Source organism: Protopterus annectens, chromosome 14.part0 (genome assembly GCF_019279795.1).
Source record: "Protopterus annectens isolate FY-2018-M chromosome 14.part0, PAN1.0, whole genome shotgun sequence".
In the NCBI taxonomy this organism is placed as follows: domain Eukaryota; kingdom Metazoa; phylum Chordata; order Ceratodontiformes; family Protopteridae; genus Protopterus; species Protopterus annectens.
The window spans coordinates 29,849,520-29,866,881 of record NC_056748.1 but is presented as its reverse complement, the minus strand read 5'-3'; the positions used below and the strand labels follow the sequence as shown (position 1 = coordinate 29,866,881).

Below are 17,362 nucleotides of genomic sequence, written 5' to 3'. Positions count from 1 at the left end.
TCGAGTTGCCAGGCCGGCGCCCAACCTTTCACAGAAGGCACACGCACGCACTCATGCCTAGGGCCAATTTAGCACATCCAATCCACCTACAGCATGTCTTTGGGATGTGGGAGAAAACCAGAGCACCCGGAGGAAACCCACGCGACCACAGGGAGGACATGTAGACTCCGCACAGAAGGCATCCCAGCAGAGGATCGAACCGGAGAACCTCTTGCTGTGAGACGGGAATGCTAGCTGCTGCACCACCGCATACAAACTAGTAATAAGGTAGTAAAATGGTACCTACTTTGTTAAAGTAGGGCAGATCGTCAAAGTGGGGGGAACGTGCAGAGGTACCGTACCCTAAATCAGTATATATTCTCCTACATTCCCCAAGAGTACCATACTGACTTTTTAGGACAACTAATGTGTCAACCAAACAACTGTTGATAAATGATAAACTACTTGACTTGTATACTTTTTTCTTCAAACCTATGCAACAACCTCCCCTTCTCTGCAAAAGGGAATTGTTCCAACAGGTACTTCAGGTTTTTCAGAAAAAATGAGTAGACAAAAAAGGTCTAGCAAGCCTTCACTTAGTCAAAGGCATTCAGATCTAAATAAATTGTATGCTGACCTGTGTGCTGGTGACAGAGTATATGGTATTTTGTGAAGCAGTCCTTATACAATCAGGGACTTCAGTCATTTGCATCTTTAATGCGAAAAACGCTCTGATCCATTGCAATTTAAACTGTTCAGCCACGAAATTTGCTATTTCAAAGACAACAAATTTCTGTGAAAGTAAACCCAAGCTTAATAAAAGTAGTTCTTACAATTCTCAAAACAGAAAGAACAAAACGGGAAGAGAATACCAGGAAGGAAATGAAGATTTCTCTTCCTCAGACGAAGTAGAAGGTTTCCAACTCTTTTCTTATCCTTTTCCAAGACCTTTGCTGATAATAAATAGGTTCATAGGTTGATACTAGGCTATCTTCCCTAGGGCATTTATAAGCCTAGCCAGAGTGTGTTTGGCTTTCGCCACCCTTTTAGATTAGTTGACTGTGCCTCTGTATAGTAGGTCACAGAAGGAAGCCCTTTTAAGGTTAGTTTACTGTGCCTCTAGTAGGGACAGAGAAGAGATCCCAGGGGTAAACCTATGATCTTCAATCCACTCGTCAAGATTTCTCTTGAAGAGGGTCATTCAGGGGCTCTGCCCAACATGGATTGGGATTTTGTTCCAGAGTGAGGGGAGCCTCTGGGATATCAATCTGTCCCTCCAGCATGTCCTATTTATTTCTGTGCTGAGGTGTAAATCCCTGGAGCGTGTAGCTCTAAGGGATTTGGATTTCCTGAGGTGAAGCATGTCCATTAATTCTGGTTTGGACATGGCTTTATACGTCAGGCACAGATCGCCTCTGAGTAAACGGTAAGCAACTGAGTAGAGCTGGAGTTTCTTTAGCCTAACTGCATAGGGCATCTGTTTGAGTCCCTTGATCCTCTTGGTGAGGTACTTTTGGGGTCTTTCCAGTTGCTGCAGGTGTCGGGTAAGGTACATCCCAAATGGGGCATTGTATTCAATTATGGGCCTGATGAGTGATGAGTAGAGGGGCACAATGACCTCTCGATCTAGATGTGAACCCTTTCGTGATAAGGTGGGCTATATAGAAGGTCTTTCTAACAACTTTGGCAACGTGATTGTCAAAGGAGAGATTGCTATCTACTTGGGTCCCCAAATCCCCAATTACTTCTTCCGTACTTAATGGATTACCACCTATGTGGTAATTTGTGGGCACTTTGTTTTTCCCAAAGGGGATGACTATGCACTTTTTGGCATTTAGCTTTAGGCCATGGCTCTGGCACCAGTTATCCGTCTCTGAGAGACCCTTTTGGAGGATGCTTGTGTCAGCCGGCGAGTCGATTATGGCACCCAGTTTGCAGTCATCTGCGAACTTGGTCAGCCATAGTCCCGTGTTAGCCTGTACCTCAGAGAAATATATACCGAACAAGAGAGGTCCCAGGACTGAGCCTTGTGGGACACCACTTGTAACTGGTTTAGAGTCTGACATGGCACTTGCAATTCTGGCCATGTGGGTCTATCCCTGAGCCAGTTTGCAACCCATCTTGTGACATAGGGGATGATATTTAAGCTGGTGAGCTTATTTATGATGCCAGAGTGGGGTATTGTGTCGAAGGCTTTTGCGAGGTCCAGGTAGGCTGTGTGGACTACCTTCCCTTCATCTATGGCCTTGGTGACCGTTTCAAAGAAGTCGACCAGGTTCAAGAGGCAAGATCTGCCCTTAAAGCAGAATTGGGTAGGATCCAGTGTTTGGAGGTTCCCAAGGTCTTTGTTTATGAGTTCCATGATGATACGCTGCATAGCTTTGCAGACCAGGCTAGTCAGGCTTATAGGGCGATAGTTTCTGGGGTCCGTTGTGGCACCACCTTTGTGGAGTGGGACCACTGGTGCTTTTAGTCATTCCTTGGGTGCATATCCTGTAGTAAGGCTGAGATTGAACAGTGACTTTATATGAGGGTTCAGTTCTTCTTGGAGCTCATGTAAGACGCAGCCCGGGACACAGTCCGGTCCCATTGATGCTGTGTTTTTTTGCTTTGGAGAGGGCAGCTCTCACCTGTGCATCTGTGATGTCAGGGAGGCTACACTCTGTTGGGATATCAGGTACAGTTTAATGCAATTTGAACTAACACATGTCATTTCATAAAAGGGACTAACGTTAGCTCAGACTACCTCTTTGTAGAAAAATAAAAAGTGGCTTGTGTGTTTGAAAAATCATTTAATCAGTGCTAAAGACTTATGGAAGCCCTCTTTGTACATGTATGCAATGTCATTTCATTTTCTACGTGTAACGACAACAAATAAGTGTGTGCACATATATGTCATGATTTGAAAACCTGTGTGGATTGCGAAACTACACTACATGAAGTAGTTAACCCCATGCTTAATTCCACAAATAAGGACGGTCTTCAGCTGGCATTTAAGTGTGCTGATGAGGAAAGGGAGAAGCCCAACACACCCGATTCCAAAAGTGTAATATGGCTCACAACTGTGCACCGCTATGGAGTTTCACACAGATGATGCATGTTAGTGTGTAAAAGCCTGAAGCAATAGAACAGCCCACTAAAGTCAACAGACAACTACGACATTGCTACAGCTCCTCCTGCAAGACTACAGTGGTATTGCAGGTTACATGGCAGGAAATTACACTATCAAGTCCCACTTACAATTACATATTTATTTCTAGACAAAAAGAACCAATGGTGGGCAGACCTCTCAACTGTACAGATTTTTGCAGAATGTCCAGATTTCTGCTTCATATTTTTGGTCTGGTCCTCATAAAATTTGTGTTTTTCCGGCAAATTACTCAACATTGAAGTTACATTATAATAATAAATAATGAAAGCCATTTGAGTTTCAGACTTCATATCCTTCAGAAAAATGCATAACAATAGAAAACTTGTTATGCTATCAACTTTAAGTTTGTAAGAGCAGTATTTAAAAAGTGCCCCTATTTGTCTCCCCATTACTTTTGGCTTTGTCCATATTTCTTGCTGGGAGAGGTTGAGTGGTATGATGGTGGGGTAGGGTGGGGTGGCAAGGACTACACGCACATATGGTATTGTGCTTTAATCAGGTTTCCTTGATTTTCAGTGGAGATAAAAATAGTTAACTTTACTATTATACCTAAATGACCACAACCTACATTATGCATGTCATGTTGTGAGGGCAGAGAAAATGTATGGATGACATCACATCCATCACAGAGGTGACGCACAGCACTGCAACACAACCTGCTGACACACAGTTGGAGCTATGCGGCCCAGTACCCCACTTAATATCTCGACTCCCACTGTGCTTTTCTTTTTTCACCCAAAACTGAATTACCAATTCCCCACACTAAAAAACAAAAAATGGGATCCTGAATCCAGCCAGACAACCATGGACACAATAACTTTAATCAAGCACTTTTGTTCCTTTATTACAATTCACAAAACTTCTTCAGATAAGCTTCAAAATCCCTCACTTCCCTTTACAAATAATTAAAAGCCTATCACACCACTTAGTTAATTAATCTGATTATCCTCCATCTCAAAATACTAGCCCACATAAAAAGGATTCCTCATTCACTTCAGTTAAACCAATAAACCTTATTAGTGATCCTAGTAAAAGTAACTTATAACATGCAAGCATAAAAGATAGAATAGAACAAAAGCATATTCTGTCCATGGTTGTCTGGCTGGATTTGGGTTCCCGTTTTTTTTTATGCATCATTAGTTAATTTACAATTCCCTACATTAAGTACTATTCTTTAAGTGATAGTTTTTTATGCATTATTAGTTAATTTACAATTCCCTATATTAAGTACTATTCTTTAAGTGATAGTTCCTTCTCTTCCCTGTCCACTGTGCCTTGTGCAACAGCTTGTCTTCCTCTCCCATAGCAAAAGACAGGTATCCAACATACTAGGTGAGAGCCCTACGACCTGTTCATCCCCTAGCTGAACATTGGCCCACGTTCAATGCAGAGACTAGAGTCAGGCAGTAGGGAGTATGTTGCCCAATGGAAAGAGGATGCATTCTTCCCCTACCTCGGCAAAGCTCATAATCGCCTGTGTAAGCCTCACCGATCTCCACAGCTGCTACCTACATCTAAGAAGTGTTCATGGCTCTAAACACACGCTACTCCTTGGGCTGCTTTGTGCAGGCACTGCTTGCCTACGTGTGATCAGACAGGTATTTTGGGGGTATACTCCTAGCAGTCTCAGTCAAGAGTCATCTCACTCCCCCCAGGCTGCTGTGCACAAGTTGCTAATAAAACACTGGCCATCATCATCACAGTCAGGGCTTCATCCCTGCGTTTAAGTAATAATTGTCAGTACTGTTATTTCCTTCCAAGCCAACTGCTCTCATTCTGTACCTTTCATCGGGGGGCTGTCCTTGGTTTCTGTTTTCACTCTACTTCATTAACCTAGTATGACGATACAGACTACTAAATTATTTTAAGAAATACAATTAATTTCTATCTGAAATGAAGTTATAGGGAAATGTTTAGGACAGGTAAACTGAAAAGTTATGGATGTTTTTTTTAATTGATTCGGCCATGGATTTCTAAAAGTTCTGCAAGAGCAATGACTGAGTGTACAACTTTCTGCTGATGTTCTAGGGACTAGTAATAAACAGTTTTTATCATTCTTGCAATGTGTTTGTGTTTATTCAGATTTGATTATCCCAGTCTCATCATCCTCTGCCCCCTCCTTTCTGACATCAGACTGCGGTCTTGTACACTTCTTGTATGTCTTCCTATTTTATAAGTTATCTGCCCCATGTCTGACAGCATTAAGTCGATGCGATGACTTTGCAGCTGCCTTCAAATACATCACTTTTAGAAGTAGGTTTGTTTCTTTCGGCTTTTCCCGGTTAGGGGTCGCCACAGCGGAACTCCGGTCCGCTAATGATTGGTAGTGGATTTTTACATACCGGGTTATCAGCCCTGACGCACAACCTTCAACGAAGGCACACCCCATTCACGTATGCCTCCACACAGAAGACGCTCTAGCTGAGAATCGAACGGGACAACATCTTGCTATGAGGTAACAACGCTACCGCAGCACCACCACCGCAGTTCAGCTTTTAGAAGTAGGTGAATGGCTTAATTACACATTCACAATTCTGTATGTACTGTGATTTAAATAGATCAACTCCAGGAACCCTGCCTCTGGTAAGGTATCAGGAATGATTGGGTTCTTGCACATGGCTGTTATCACATGTGCTGGGTGACATGTAACTATGCCATGTGTGCTAGGTGGTATGTTACATGCACAGGGTTTATACCATACAGATAATTCAGCATTAAATGCCTTCATCCATCTCCTTCCTTGGGATGGGGGCTGTAGAGAACTCCTGCACAGACTGAGTAGATGGCTCCTACTTTCAGTGAGCTTTGCAGTAATATGTTCGCCTCTTTTACTTTGGTAATAGCATTGATTTAATGTTTTTACTTGTTGCACTAACAAACTATCTGACTGCACTTAATCAGGTGATATAAATGGCACCATACCACCTTTCTTCTCTCATATAATTCTGTTTTAGACTGCTACTCACTTCTAATGCAAAATATTATACACAGTCAAACCTGAGGTGTCACTCTCTAGCTCTGCTCTAGCATCACTTCAACCAAAGGTGTATATTATATAAGCGAATGCTAGATAAATCGACCCACAATCCCCCCGCAAAAAAATCAAAACACAAAATAGAGTGGGGGGTTTTGCCCCCCCCTACTTAAATACACCAACTCCAAGATTCGCACCACAGTGGAGGAAATGGCAAAGTCCCGAAAACGGCCCGTGCTTTCGGTATTTTGCCATTTCGCGTAATGACATTAGACTAAACAGCGTTCGCTATTCATTGCATTCGCTAAAATAATAGGGACCCAACCTAAGGTAATCTTTTCTACTCCACTCAGATATCCGAGTGCAGGCTGCAAGGAGGCACACCCCCCTTTTCCAGCCTCCCCACAATTATATATATATCAAGGCATTAAAACAATTTGATCCCAGGTCTGACCCATGACTGCTCATCACCCTCTTGCTTTCTGTCCTTTAGGGTACATGTCATTTATACCAACTCCTAATCCATTTTAACGGATATCATCATACCTCTGCCTAGCTAGTTTGTCCAAACTAATCAAGAGAACTCATACTGCTAAAACCAAAAAAGGGCTTGTGCAGTATTCTCAACACAGAAATGTCAAACATAAGTAGCCATTACACCACTTTGGTAAGCACTTAATTTATTCAAAAAAAATATAAATTACATGCACAAAGTAGCCAAACACACAGCGATCATACAGTTTGTGAATGACTCGGATCTTGTTGGCTCAGCCCAACACTAGCCTAACTACAAAACAATTACTAAAATCCCTTTTTCTTCTCTTGAGAACAGGTTACAAAAGATCCCACCTACTCCTGAATCTCAGAAGTTAATTATGCTTACTTCCAGTAACCGTCCCATCAACTAACACAGTATTAATGCTGTCTCATCTGACAGTGCCAGAATAAAACCAATCACCCATACCAAGTTACTGGGGTATGTCATGACAAACTTAAATTTGACCAACACTTTGGTAGTTGGGGCTGGCATAGCTGTTAAGGTCTTTATGGTTTGATTCTAATTTTGTAACAGACTGCACAATAATTGCCTACTATTCACACATGAGCTATGAACATTAATGCCACTATAAAAAAACATCTGGAACTTAGAAATATTTTCATTAAGCAAACTTGCATCCAACCTCCTAAACCAAACCAAACACTGCATTCTCCTGAACTGGCTAAAACTACCACACCAGGTATCACACATGCAGCTCATAATGGCAAATAAACTAGTACACCATCCCTCAAACTCCAGAACTATTAGTAACGTAATAAAATGGTTCAAACTCGAAATGAACCTTTGATCAAAGGACTAGCACAAAATACCCAAACTACTCAAATGTTGATTCATACTCAGGAAATAAATTTAAACTATGAAAAAATATTCCCTTTACCATCAGACAAAGAACCTCCTTACTTTTAAAACCAATCTCAGACTACCTCTAAATCACACTAAACTGCTCAGAATCTAAAGGATAAAAACACCCAAACACTCAAAGATTTTCTCTTGTTAACTAAACAAAACTATTTCTTCCAAACTAGCACTCCCCCATAAGAAATGCATGTATTTTTTTCTCCCATCAGCATCAGCATAGGTGCACATTACAATACTTTAGCTCCCACTGTTCTGGTGTGTCCTACTGCTTAGTATGGCTGCTACATTTATACTGAATTTTCTCCTCCTGTAATGTTCTGCAATGTGCACTAAAGTCACTTCTTACAACTTAATTCACTGTATATCTTTGCGTGATAGGTCTCATTTATTCAGTTTTAATGAATTTCATTATTACTGTACACTGGCCTTTCTTTATGGTTTATCTAAAGTGTGTTATATTATAGAACTACTGTTACCCGGAGCTTTTTCTCCATGGGTCTCTGTTGCAAATGGGCAATGTAATCAGTTGGGCTCCCCCAGTAAACAAAAACAAAAATAAAATAATGTACTTATCAGAAAACTCCAATTTGTCAGTCAAATCAATGTTTATATTGCACTACTACAGAACAGTAAGCACTGCAGACAACAGATAATAAAAAGAGTTATAATTTAATTATTGCACGATCCCTAGTTGGACAGGAACATTTTGAAATTGGTGTTATATCAGTCTCTATGCAGTATTCTAATACTTGAATAAACAAAGTAAAAGTACCTGAGAAATCCTGAAACATAGGAGGAGGACATAAAAGCTGTTTGCATGAACATTGTGAAGCACAGAATGGGAACAGTTTCTTCTGTACTGTGACAGAATAACATCTGCAAGAGAAAATACAATAAAAAATATACTTCACTCTTTACAACGCAACTGAAAGAAACAAGTAAAGGACAGTGTTGGCATCTCACAGAGCAAAACAACATGTTTAAGTACACATTTCATGTCTGTAATATTCAACACTACCACTTCTAATAAAATTTATGCTCTTTGCCAAACAAATCCTCTGATGAAGCAGTACACACTTCTTTGGGTAAATCTAGCATTTTTTCACTGTAAATATTCTGTAATTAAAGACATTTCAGAGTATAACCACACACACACACAGTTGCAGAAAAATAATTACACACACATCAGACAACACACCAGTGTCTCACAAGCACACCCTAAAAGGCATAAAACACAACCCACAAGGCCCAACAATAAACTAAACATACTGGTCATTGGTGACTCAGTTGTGAGGCACACCAATGACCCCCTCACCAGGCTCGACAAGAAGGTCACGGTCAGTCTGCCTGATGCCAGAATCTGCCACTTCATGCATGCACTTAAGTCTCTCCACAATAAGTACAAGTATGACTCTTGTCATTGTCCATGTTGGTGTGAATGACTTGAGATGTACCTCCCTGGATGATGGTAGCCCTAAGCAGCATCCTAACTTCACCAAGAACGATACCAGAATTCCAACAAAAAAATAATTGACTTCAACAATTAGCTTAGTTTCTGGTGTCATTCCAAGGGGATCCAATATCTATCTGCCTGGGATGACAGGCATCGATGCTTTGCCAGAGATGGCCTCCACCAGTCACCCCTGGCAGTCCAGATCCTGGCCAAGGCTCTTGCTTCCTTCATTGTGCCTTTTTTAGGCAATGTCCCAACGACAAATCTTCTAACATAAAAGATCTGTCAAAAAGCAAACTGAAGGTCATGCTGCTTAACGCTAGGAGCCTTAACCTGAAAATGCACTCACTGGTGGCTCTCCATGCACTGGAAGATGCCAACATCTGTGCGGTCACGGAAAATTGGTTCAGGGCTGTGGAGAGCAAGAAGGAAAAAGCAGCTTGATGCAGTATATTTTTCTGCAACTGTGTTTGTGTGGTTATACTCTGAAATGTCTTTAATTACAGTAAATTTACAGTGAAAAAATGCTAGATTTACCCAAAGGGTGAAAAACCCTGCATTACCAGGCTATACCTCATTCCACACATTCCAGAACACAAATGGGGGTCGGAAAGACTAAGGGTGGCGGAGTCTCTATCTTCATTAAGGACAGGCACATCTACAGACGGATTTGCCAGCATGATGCACTGAACTACTCCAGGTGCAACTGACAATTGGGAAGACACCCATTCAAGTTACAGCCAGTTACAGACCCCCTTCCATGACTCAGGACACACACTCCACCTACCTGGACCTACTTGACTCCATCAAGGTACGCCCTAACACCCTGATCCTTGGTGAGTTCAACTACCCCACCATAGACTGGGTGAACTATTCCTGCACTAATGCACTCACCCAACAATTCCTTGATTTCATAAATTCTAACATACTAGACCAGCTCCTGTCATCCCACACAAGAGGAGATGACATTGAGGATTTGGTTCTCACCGACATGAGCAACCGCTGCACCACTCCCATAGCATGTTCTTCCCTGGTGAGATCAGATCATCCGTCAGTCTCATTCGAAGTTTCTATCCCAGCCAACCCCCCCCCCAAGAGCCGTAACCAGGCTAAAATGCAGTATACAAGCACCTGTACAACTGCATGCACTCAGCCATACCCAACAGAACTAACACCTGCTCCTCAAGGAAACAAAAACCTGTCTGGACAGGTTTTACAATAAAAGTAAGAAACTGTTGTTCAAGGGTAAAAAGGAACAAATTACAAATTGGAAAAAAATCCCTCCTTAGCCTCAACAGGCAAATTAGATCACCAGTGAAAACCTCCAAAGCCAATTATGAATTGAAATTAGCCTCCAAAATAAAGGAAAACCACAAAGCCTTCTTCAGTTACGTCAGGAGCCTCCATGCCAAAGCCCATGTCTGTTCTGAATTAGTACTCAACGGAATAACTTACACCGATCCTGTTGACTTAGCCAACCTGCTAGCAGATGGGTTCAGCACAAACTTCATCCCCCCTGTCCCCCCCAAAGGCCCTTTTGACATCTCCAATACTTGCCCTGCACCTCACATCTCCATAGATCAAGTGCTAAAATCCCTATCCAACTCAAAGAAAGTACAGTTGTGTACACTTAGCATAAATGTAGATGTTAGAGTGTATTCACTGTTGCAGTCCTAACAAATGGGTTATCCGGCTCCCGGTAGCCCTCGGTCGGCCAGAATACCAAAAGGTAAGTAAAAATGACGTTGGCTACCTTCGGTTGTAAAGGACGTCAGGGCTTCCTATACAAAAGGAGGCAGCCGACGTCACTTCCTCAGTCTTTCTTGCCATAACGGTCAGAAGTCCCCAGAAAACAAGGCTTACACGAAAAGCCATTTTGTCAAATAATACCAATTTTAGCCTGTACCTTGGGAAAAGAGAAGGAGGGAGGGAAACCAGGACTGCAAAGGCGAATACACTCGAACATCTACATTTATGGTAAGTGTACACAACTGTACTATGTTCATCGTGTTTCACAGTTGCAGTCCTAACAAATGGGGTGATTACCAAAGCCCGGAGAAGAGGGAGGAGTACCAACAGAATCAAGGATTGAAGAGTATGCCCTGCAGAACAGCAGTGGCAAACCCTGCCCTGGATCTAGAAAACAAAGGCAAATTATAATGCTTTTTAAAAGTGTGTACAGAAGACCATGTGTCAGCCTCTAAAACGTCTTTAGTAGGGACACCCCTTAAAAAGGCTGCAAAAGTGGAGGCTGCTCTTCACCCCTTGAGGAGGAACCGTGCCATGAAAGGAACAACAGAAAGTAATACAGTGTGCAATCCATTTAGAAATGGTCTGCTTAGAAATAACTTTGCCCTGAGCTCCAGGAGCAAACCTGATCAATAGCTGAGCTGATTTCTGAAGGTCTTAGTCCTGTCCAGGTAAAACATGAGCTGTCTATGCACATCAAGAGAATGCAGGATCCTTTCACATCTATTCTGAGGATTAGAAAAGAAAGAAAGGAGGAAGGAAGGTGTATGGACTGATTAAGAGTCAGGCTTGAAACCACCTTAGACATAAGAGGGACTGGTTCTCAGAGAGACACGATCTGCATGGAAGATGAGAAAAGGCTCCACAGCCATCAAAGCCTGCAACTCCGAAACTCTCCTTGCTGAAGTTATAGCCAAGAGGAAGGCCATTTTCCAAGAGAGAAATTTTTGCAGTGGCAGCTGTTTCAAAAGGCGTAAGAATGAGTTTCTCCAAAACAAAATTAAGGTCCCAGGCTGGAGCAGGCGCTCTTCTGGGAGGTTTTAAGTTGCTAGCACCTCTGAGAAACATTTTCATCAGGGGATGAGAGAAAATAGGCTGTTCAAAAGAACAATACGCAGAAATAGCTGAAGCATGGATCTTGATAGAGGAAAAAGAAAGTCCACCTTGAAGCAAATCAGTCAAGTATTCCAGGATCAGAGGAAGAGTAGGCTGAGCAGAAGATTCCCCTCTAGCCTGCATCCAATGAGAGAATCGTTCCAATTTGCCAGCGTAGGACTTCCTAGTGCTAGGCCTCCTAAAGTACATTAACTACCTGCTGGGAAAGGGAAGAAGAAGTAGACAGATTCATACAATGAGCCATGCTGCCAAATGGACAGACTGAAGATGTGGATGTAGAATTTTTTCCCCCCTTCCTGGACCAAAATATCTGGTTTCAGAGAAAGATGCCACAGAGGAATATGAGAGAGACTGTGAAGCAGTGGATACCAATGCTGCCTGGGCCAGTCTGGAGCTATGAGAATGGTCCTTAGTCTTTCATCCCTGATCTTCAACAATACTCTGGGAAGGCATAAACTGAAAGTAGCGTCCAAGGGAAAGACATGGCCATCCACTTTCCAAACCTTGCTGTGATGCTGTCTGGTGTAAAAAGTGGCAGAAGGTGGTTGTCAGGGGAGGAGAAAAGATCCACCCGAGGAGTGCCCCAACTCTGAATGATGCTGTAAAAGACTGTTCTGTTCAACTGCCACTCGTGAGGATCCAGGATCTGTCTGCTCAACTCCTCTGCCAAAACACTGACTCTCCCTGGAAGAAACTGAGTTAGAAGATGTAGGCCCAATGCTGGTGCTGTGGACCACAGAATCATGCTCTGCCTGCAGAGGGGGGTAAGAATGAGTTCCTCCCTGTTTGTTGATGTACCACATGACTGTGGTGTTGTCTGTTCTGACAAGCAGAGTTCCAGGAGAAAGAAGATGCTGCTGAACTGCTATCAACTCCTTTATATCTATGTGCACGTGCATCTGCTGGGCGTTCCAACGTCCCTGTATACATCTGCCATCCAGGTGAGCTCCTCAGGCATAATCCGAGGAGTCCATGGTCAGAACTTGAATGGCAGGAGGTGGGCAGAAAGGCATGCCCTTGTTTTGTAAACAGGCTGTCGCCCACCACAGAAGCTCTCTCTGCAGACAAGGAAGCAGAGGAATTCTCACATCCAGGTCCTGTGTGTGCTGACACCAAAGGTTCTTAAGGTACCAATGAGAATACAAGAGGCCATGAATCCCAGAGCTTGCAGGTATTTCCTTGCAGGGAGCTGGCACAGGCTTGCTAAGTCCTTGAAGTAAGCTCAAAGGAGTTGTCTGCTTCTCCTGGGTGAGACATACCATCTGGGCGGCGGTGTTCAGACTCGCTCCCAGGAATGTTATCTCCTTGGTTGGTACCATTTTTGACTTTTGCTCATTGAGAGTGCAACCCAGGGAAGAGAGAAGAGTCTTTACAAATTCCAAATCCTTTAACAGCTGTTCCTGAGAATTTGCTTGAATTAGACAGTCGTCCAAGTATAGATAAATATGAATTTTCTTCTGCCTGCAAAAGGCAATAACTGGAGCCAGGCACTTTTTGAAAACTCTGGGAGCAGTAGATAAGCCAAAGGGCAGCACAGAGAATTGATAATGTTGTTTGCCCACTCAAACAAAGATACTGCCTGCAGCTTTCCCCTGATTGGGGATGTGCAGATAAGCTTCTTTGAGATCCAAAGTTACCAGCCAGGAGTCCTTGTCCAACATTGGTAGCACCTGATGTAGAGTGAGCATTTTGAACTTTGGAATTAACAAGAAGGAGTTCAGAATGGATAGATCTAGAACAGGATGCCAGGTGCCTTCTTTTTTTGGAACTAGGAAAAGTCTGGAATAGAAACCCTGGCCTACCTGCTGAGCAGGAACTGATTCTATTGCTCCCAGATGTAACAAAATTTGCTTTTCTACTTCTGCCCTTTGGTTTGGAGGAGCATCCGGGAATCCTTTGGGTACTGGAAAGGTCCGGAAAGAAAATGTGTCCTAGGGAAACAGTTCTGAGTACCCATTTGTTGCCTGGGATGGTAGCCCAGACATTTGCAAAAAGGGACAACTTTCCCCCTAAAGGACTCTCCGGGCAGGCAAGAACAGGCAGAAGTTGGACAAAGTCATCGAGAATGCTTAGGCTGAGATGCAGGCTTAGAACTTCCCACCTTGGATAATGAAGCCTGCCAACGCTTAGACCTTTGAGGGGTAGCCACCTGTCCCCCAGAAGATTTTAAACCTCTAGTCCTAGAACGGTTCTGTCTGCTGGTATCAGGGAATGTCCAACTCTTAGAAGGGTAATTACTGCTAAAGCGAGGAGGCTGAACTTGCAGAAAGTCTTTAACGGTCTGCATAGGCTTGGTCTTGTCTTCCATCTTCTTGAGCACTTTCTCTGCTTTGCTGCCAAAAAGACTGTCCTTATGCAAAGGTACATCCAAAAGCTTAGCCTTGACATGTACTGGTAGGGGCTGCTCCCTGACCCAAGCATGCCTTCTAATAACAGAGCCAGTAGCTGTAGCCCTACAGGAGGCTTCTAGAATGTCAAAACCACAAATGTAACGAATGTCTATTGACAAGACTGGCAGAATTCAGCAAATCCTGCATATCTTTACTCTCTGCCAACAGAGGCACACTTGCTATCCTAGACTTAATAGCTTCCAAGGTGTGCAGCTGGTACTTCAACATATGAAAAAGACAATTAGTAGACCTAATAGCAAGAGTGGCAGAGATATAAACCTTTTTACCCCACCTATCTAGGTTCCTAGATTCCCTGTCGGAAGGAACAGGATTTTTAGTAACGGTGGCCTTAACTCCTTTAGGGCCTTGAGAAATAACCTCTGGATCAGCCAATGGATTCCTGAAAAGAAACTGAGAATCACGGACTCTATAGTACCCGTCAGGTTTCCTGGGAGCAGGAGGAAATGAATTTGAGTCAAGGAATTTTCCAGAAATACATCAACCATTCGCAACACAGGTGGAACAGCCAAAGGCTTATGCGGAGGCAAATCCAAAAACTCCCTAATCCTTTTCTTAGAAAGGGGATAATCCTGACTTTCCCATTTAAAATGCTCCCGGAGAGTATTTAAAATATCACCAAAAGATAAATCTTCTGGAGGAGAAGCAGGAGGGATGGACTCCTCTGAGTCTGAATCCTCAAAAGAAGAGAAAGCCTGAGAAACTAATACTAGAAGTATCAGAACCCGAATAAGACAAAGTCTCAGGAGAGAAATCCCTACCTCTTTTTGAAGGAGGAGGCTGTGAATCCCTAATAAGAGTCAAAAGGTCATCAGCCATTTTAACCATTTGAGAAGGAGGGGAACAAGAGGAAACTGGAGCCCGTTTCTTCACAGGCTTATGACTGGAAGATTTACCTGCAAGTCTGAAACACTCAGGAGGCCTGGCATCCTCAGAAGTTGCAGCCAAAGTCGTTGGTATGAGCTTGCTGTCTGAATGAAGAACGGAGGCCTCTGACACCAGAGTCAGCCTAGCGGCTCCAGATCCAGCTGAAGAGGCAACAGGCAGAAGGTCAGAAGTCAAAATGGAAGCCAGTGGCCTGGGGACCTCTGAAATGGTCTCAACCAAGGCCTGTGGTTGAAAATCTGCGGGCTGCAAGGGCACCTCACTGGCTACCACATGACCGACGTCCAACCTTATCATCCAAGGACTTGACCTTCGGAAGCCTGTCGCGGTCCTTATCCTTACGCTTCTTGGGGATATCCGAAGCCTGAAGACCAGCGGACGCCATACCAACAAACTAAGGCCAAACTCCAAAATATTTAGCCCGACGACGAATAGTACGCGGATTAAAGGAAGCACAGAGATCACAATTACGAATGTCATGGTCAAGGCCTAAACAAATAATATGAGTGAAAACCTCTATGGGGAATCTGCTTTCCACAGGTAAGACAATTATTAACCTTTACTGACATTCGTTAAGGCAAGAAAAGAGGATCCCCAACAGGGTACTTGGCTGTAGTCGACTTCAGCTTCGTAGTTGGAAACAAAAAAGGTAAACTGCTGACCGGCACTCGTGCAAAAATGCTTCTGCTTTGGGCTCTGCGGCAAGGAAGACTGAGGAAGTGATGTTGGCTGCCTCCTTTTGTATAGGACACCCTGACGTCCTTTACAACAGCTGTCATTTTTACTTACCTTTGGTATTCTGGCCGATCATGGGCTACCAGGAGCCGGATAACCCATTTGTTAGGACTGCAACAGTGAAACACTATGCACATCACAGCTTCCATGGGACCGGATGGTAAAGAATACAGCAATGGATACTATCTCCAGCAAGAACTAGCTTCGCCATTAAGTACCCTATTCAATTACTGCCTAAGTACAGGATTCACTTCAGCAGAGTGGAGAACTGCCATTGCCATCCCTTTGCACAAAGGTGGTGCCACTACTGACCCTGGAAACTATTGCCCCATTAACTTGACAAGTCTGATCTGTGAAACCACGGAGCACATTATTATTATTATGGATCTCATAAACAAGGAGACAGACAGGCAATCTCCAAGCACTTGACCCCACCAGTTCGGTATCGTCAAGGACAGATCTTGCCTGTTAAACCTGGTTAACTTCTTTAAGACTGTCACCAAGGCTCTGGATGAGGGAAAGTCAGTACATACAGCTTATCTTGACTTGGCCAAGACCTTTGACACAATCCCCCACTCGGGCATCATCGAAAAGCTAACACAACTTGGCATAAATCCCCATCTCATCAGGTGAGTGGCCAAAGGGCTCACTGATAGGACCCACAAGGTCAAAATAGAAACCTCAACCTCCAACAGTATACCTGTCACTAGTGTTGTTTCCCAGGGATCTGTCCTGGGACCCTTAATGTTTGGCATCTACTTCTCAGAGGTCCGTGCAAAGACAAAAGGCCTGTGGCTGACCAAGTTTGCGGATGACTAAGTTCAGTGCTGTCATTGACTCCCCAAATGATGTTAACATACTGCAAGAGGGTCTCACAGCAACAAATGACTGGTGCCAAAGTCACAGCCTCAAGTTAAATGCAAAAAAAAAAAAAAAAAAAAAGCATTATCGTACCATTCTGCAAAAAAACGGCCTCTGCTGATTACCATATCAATGGCAACCCCCTAAGCACACAACCTGTGGTGAGAGACCTGGGTACTCAGGTTGACAACAGCCTCACATTCGACCATCATGTAGAAGCAGTGGTCAGAAAAGCCTTTTTCTCGGTTCAAGTATAAGGATTGCATCCAGAAAAAAAAGGTCATTACCCCTCTATACTCCTCCCTCATTAGGCCAACAATTGAGTACAACAGCCTGTTTGGTATGTACCTCTCCAAACATCTGCACCAACTGGAAAGGCCACAGAAATACCACACAAAGAGAATCCATAGCCTCCAACAGCTGTCCTATGCGGACAGGCTCAAATCACTATCACTCTACTTAGTATCATACAGATTGCACAGAGGTGACCTGTCTCTCGCCTACAAGGCAATCTCAGACCCTGCCTTACTAGAGATGCTCCATATCCTTTAAGTCTAACTCCTTGTGCATTACCAACTCGAAAGGCCTAAATCTAATATGAAACATCAACAAAACCTGCTGGAGAAACAGGTTT

At 43.3% G+C, this 17,362-nt stretch overlaps 1 protein-coding gene across 2 annotated transcripts in view; it reads right to left on the bottom strand.

The window, feature by feature from the left end:
• The window catches only part of LOC122788849 (NFU1 iron-sulfur cluster scaffold homolog, mitochondrial-like), a 274,386-nt gene that overhangs the window by 199,961 nt on the left and 57,063 nt on the right, over positions 1–17,362 (bottom strand). For both annotated transcript variants that reach the window (XM_044055741.1, XM_044055742.1), the window contains exon 2: positions 8,294–8,397. In XM_044055741.1, the coding sequence (XP_043911676.1) occupies positions 8,294–8,397 (104 nt within the window). The remainder of the gene's footprint in view (positions 1–8,293; positions 8,398–17,362) is intronic.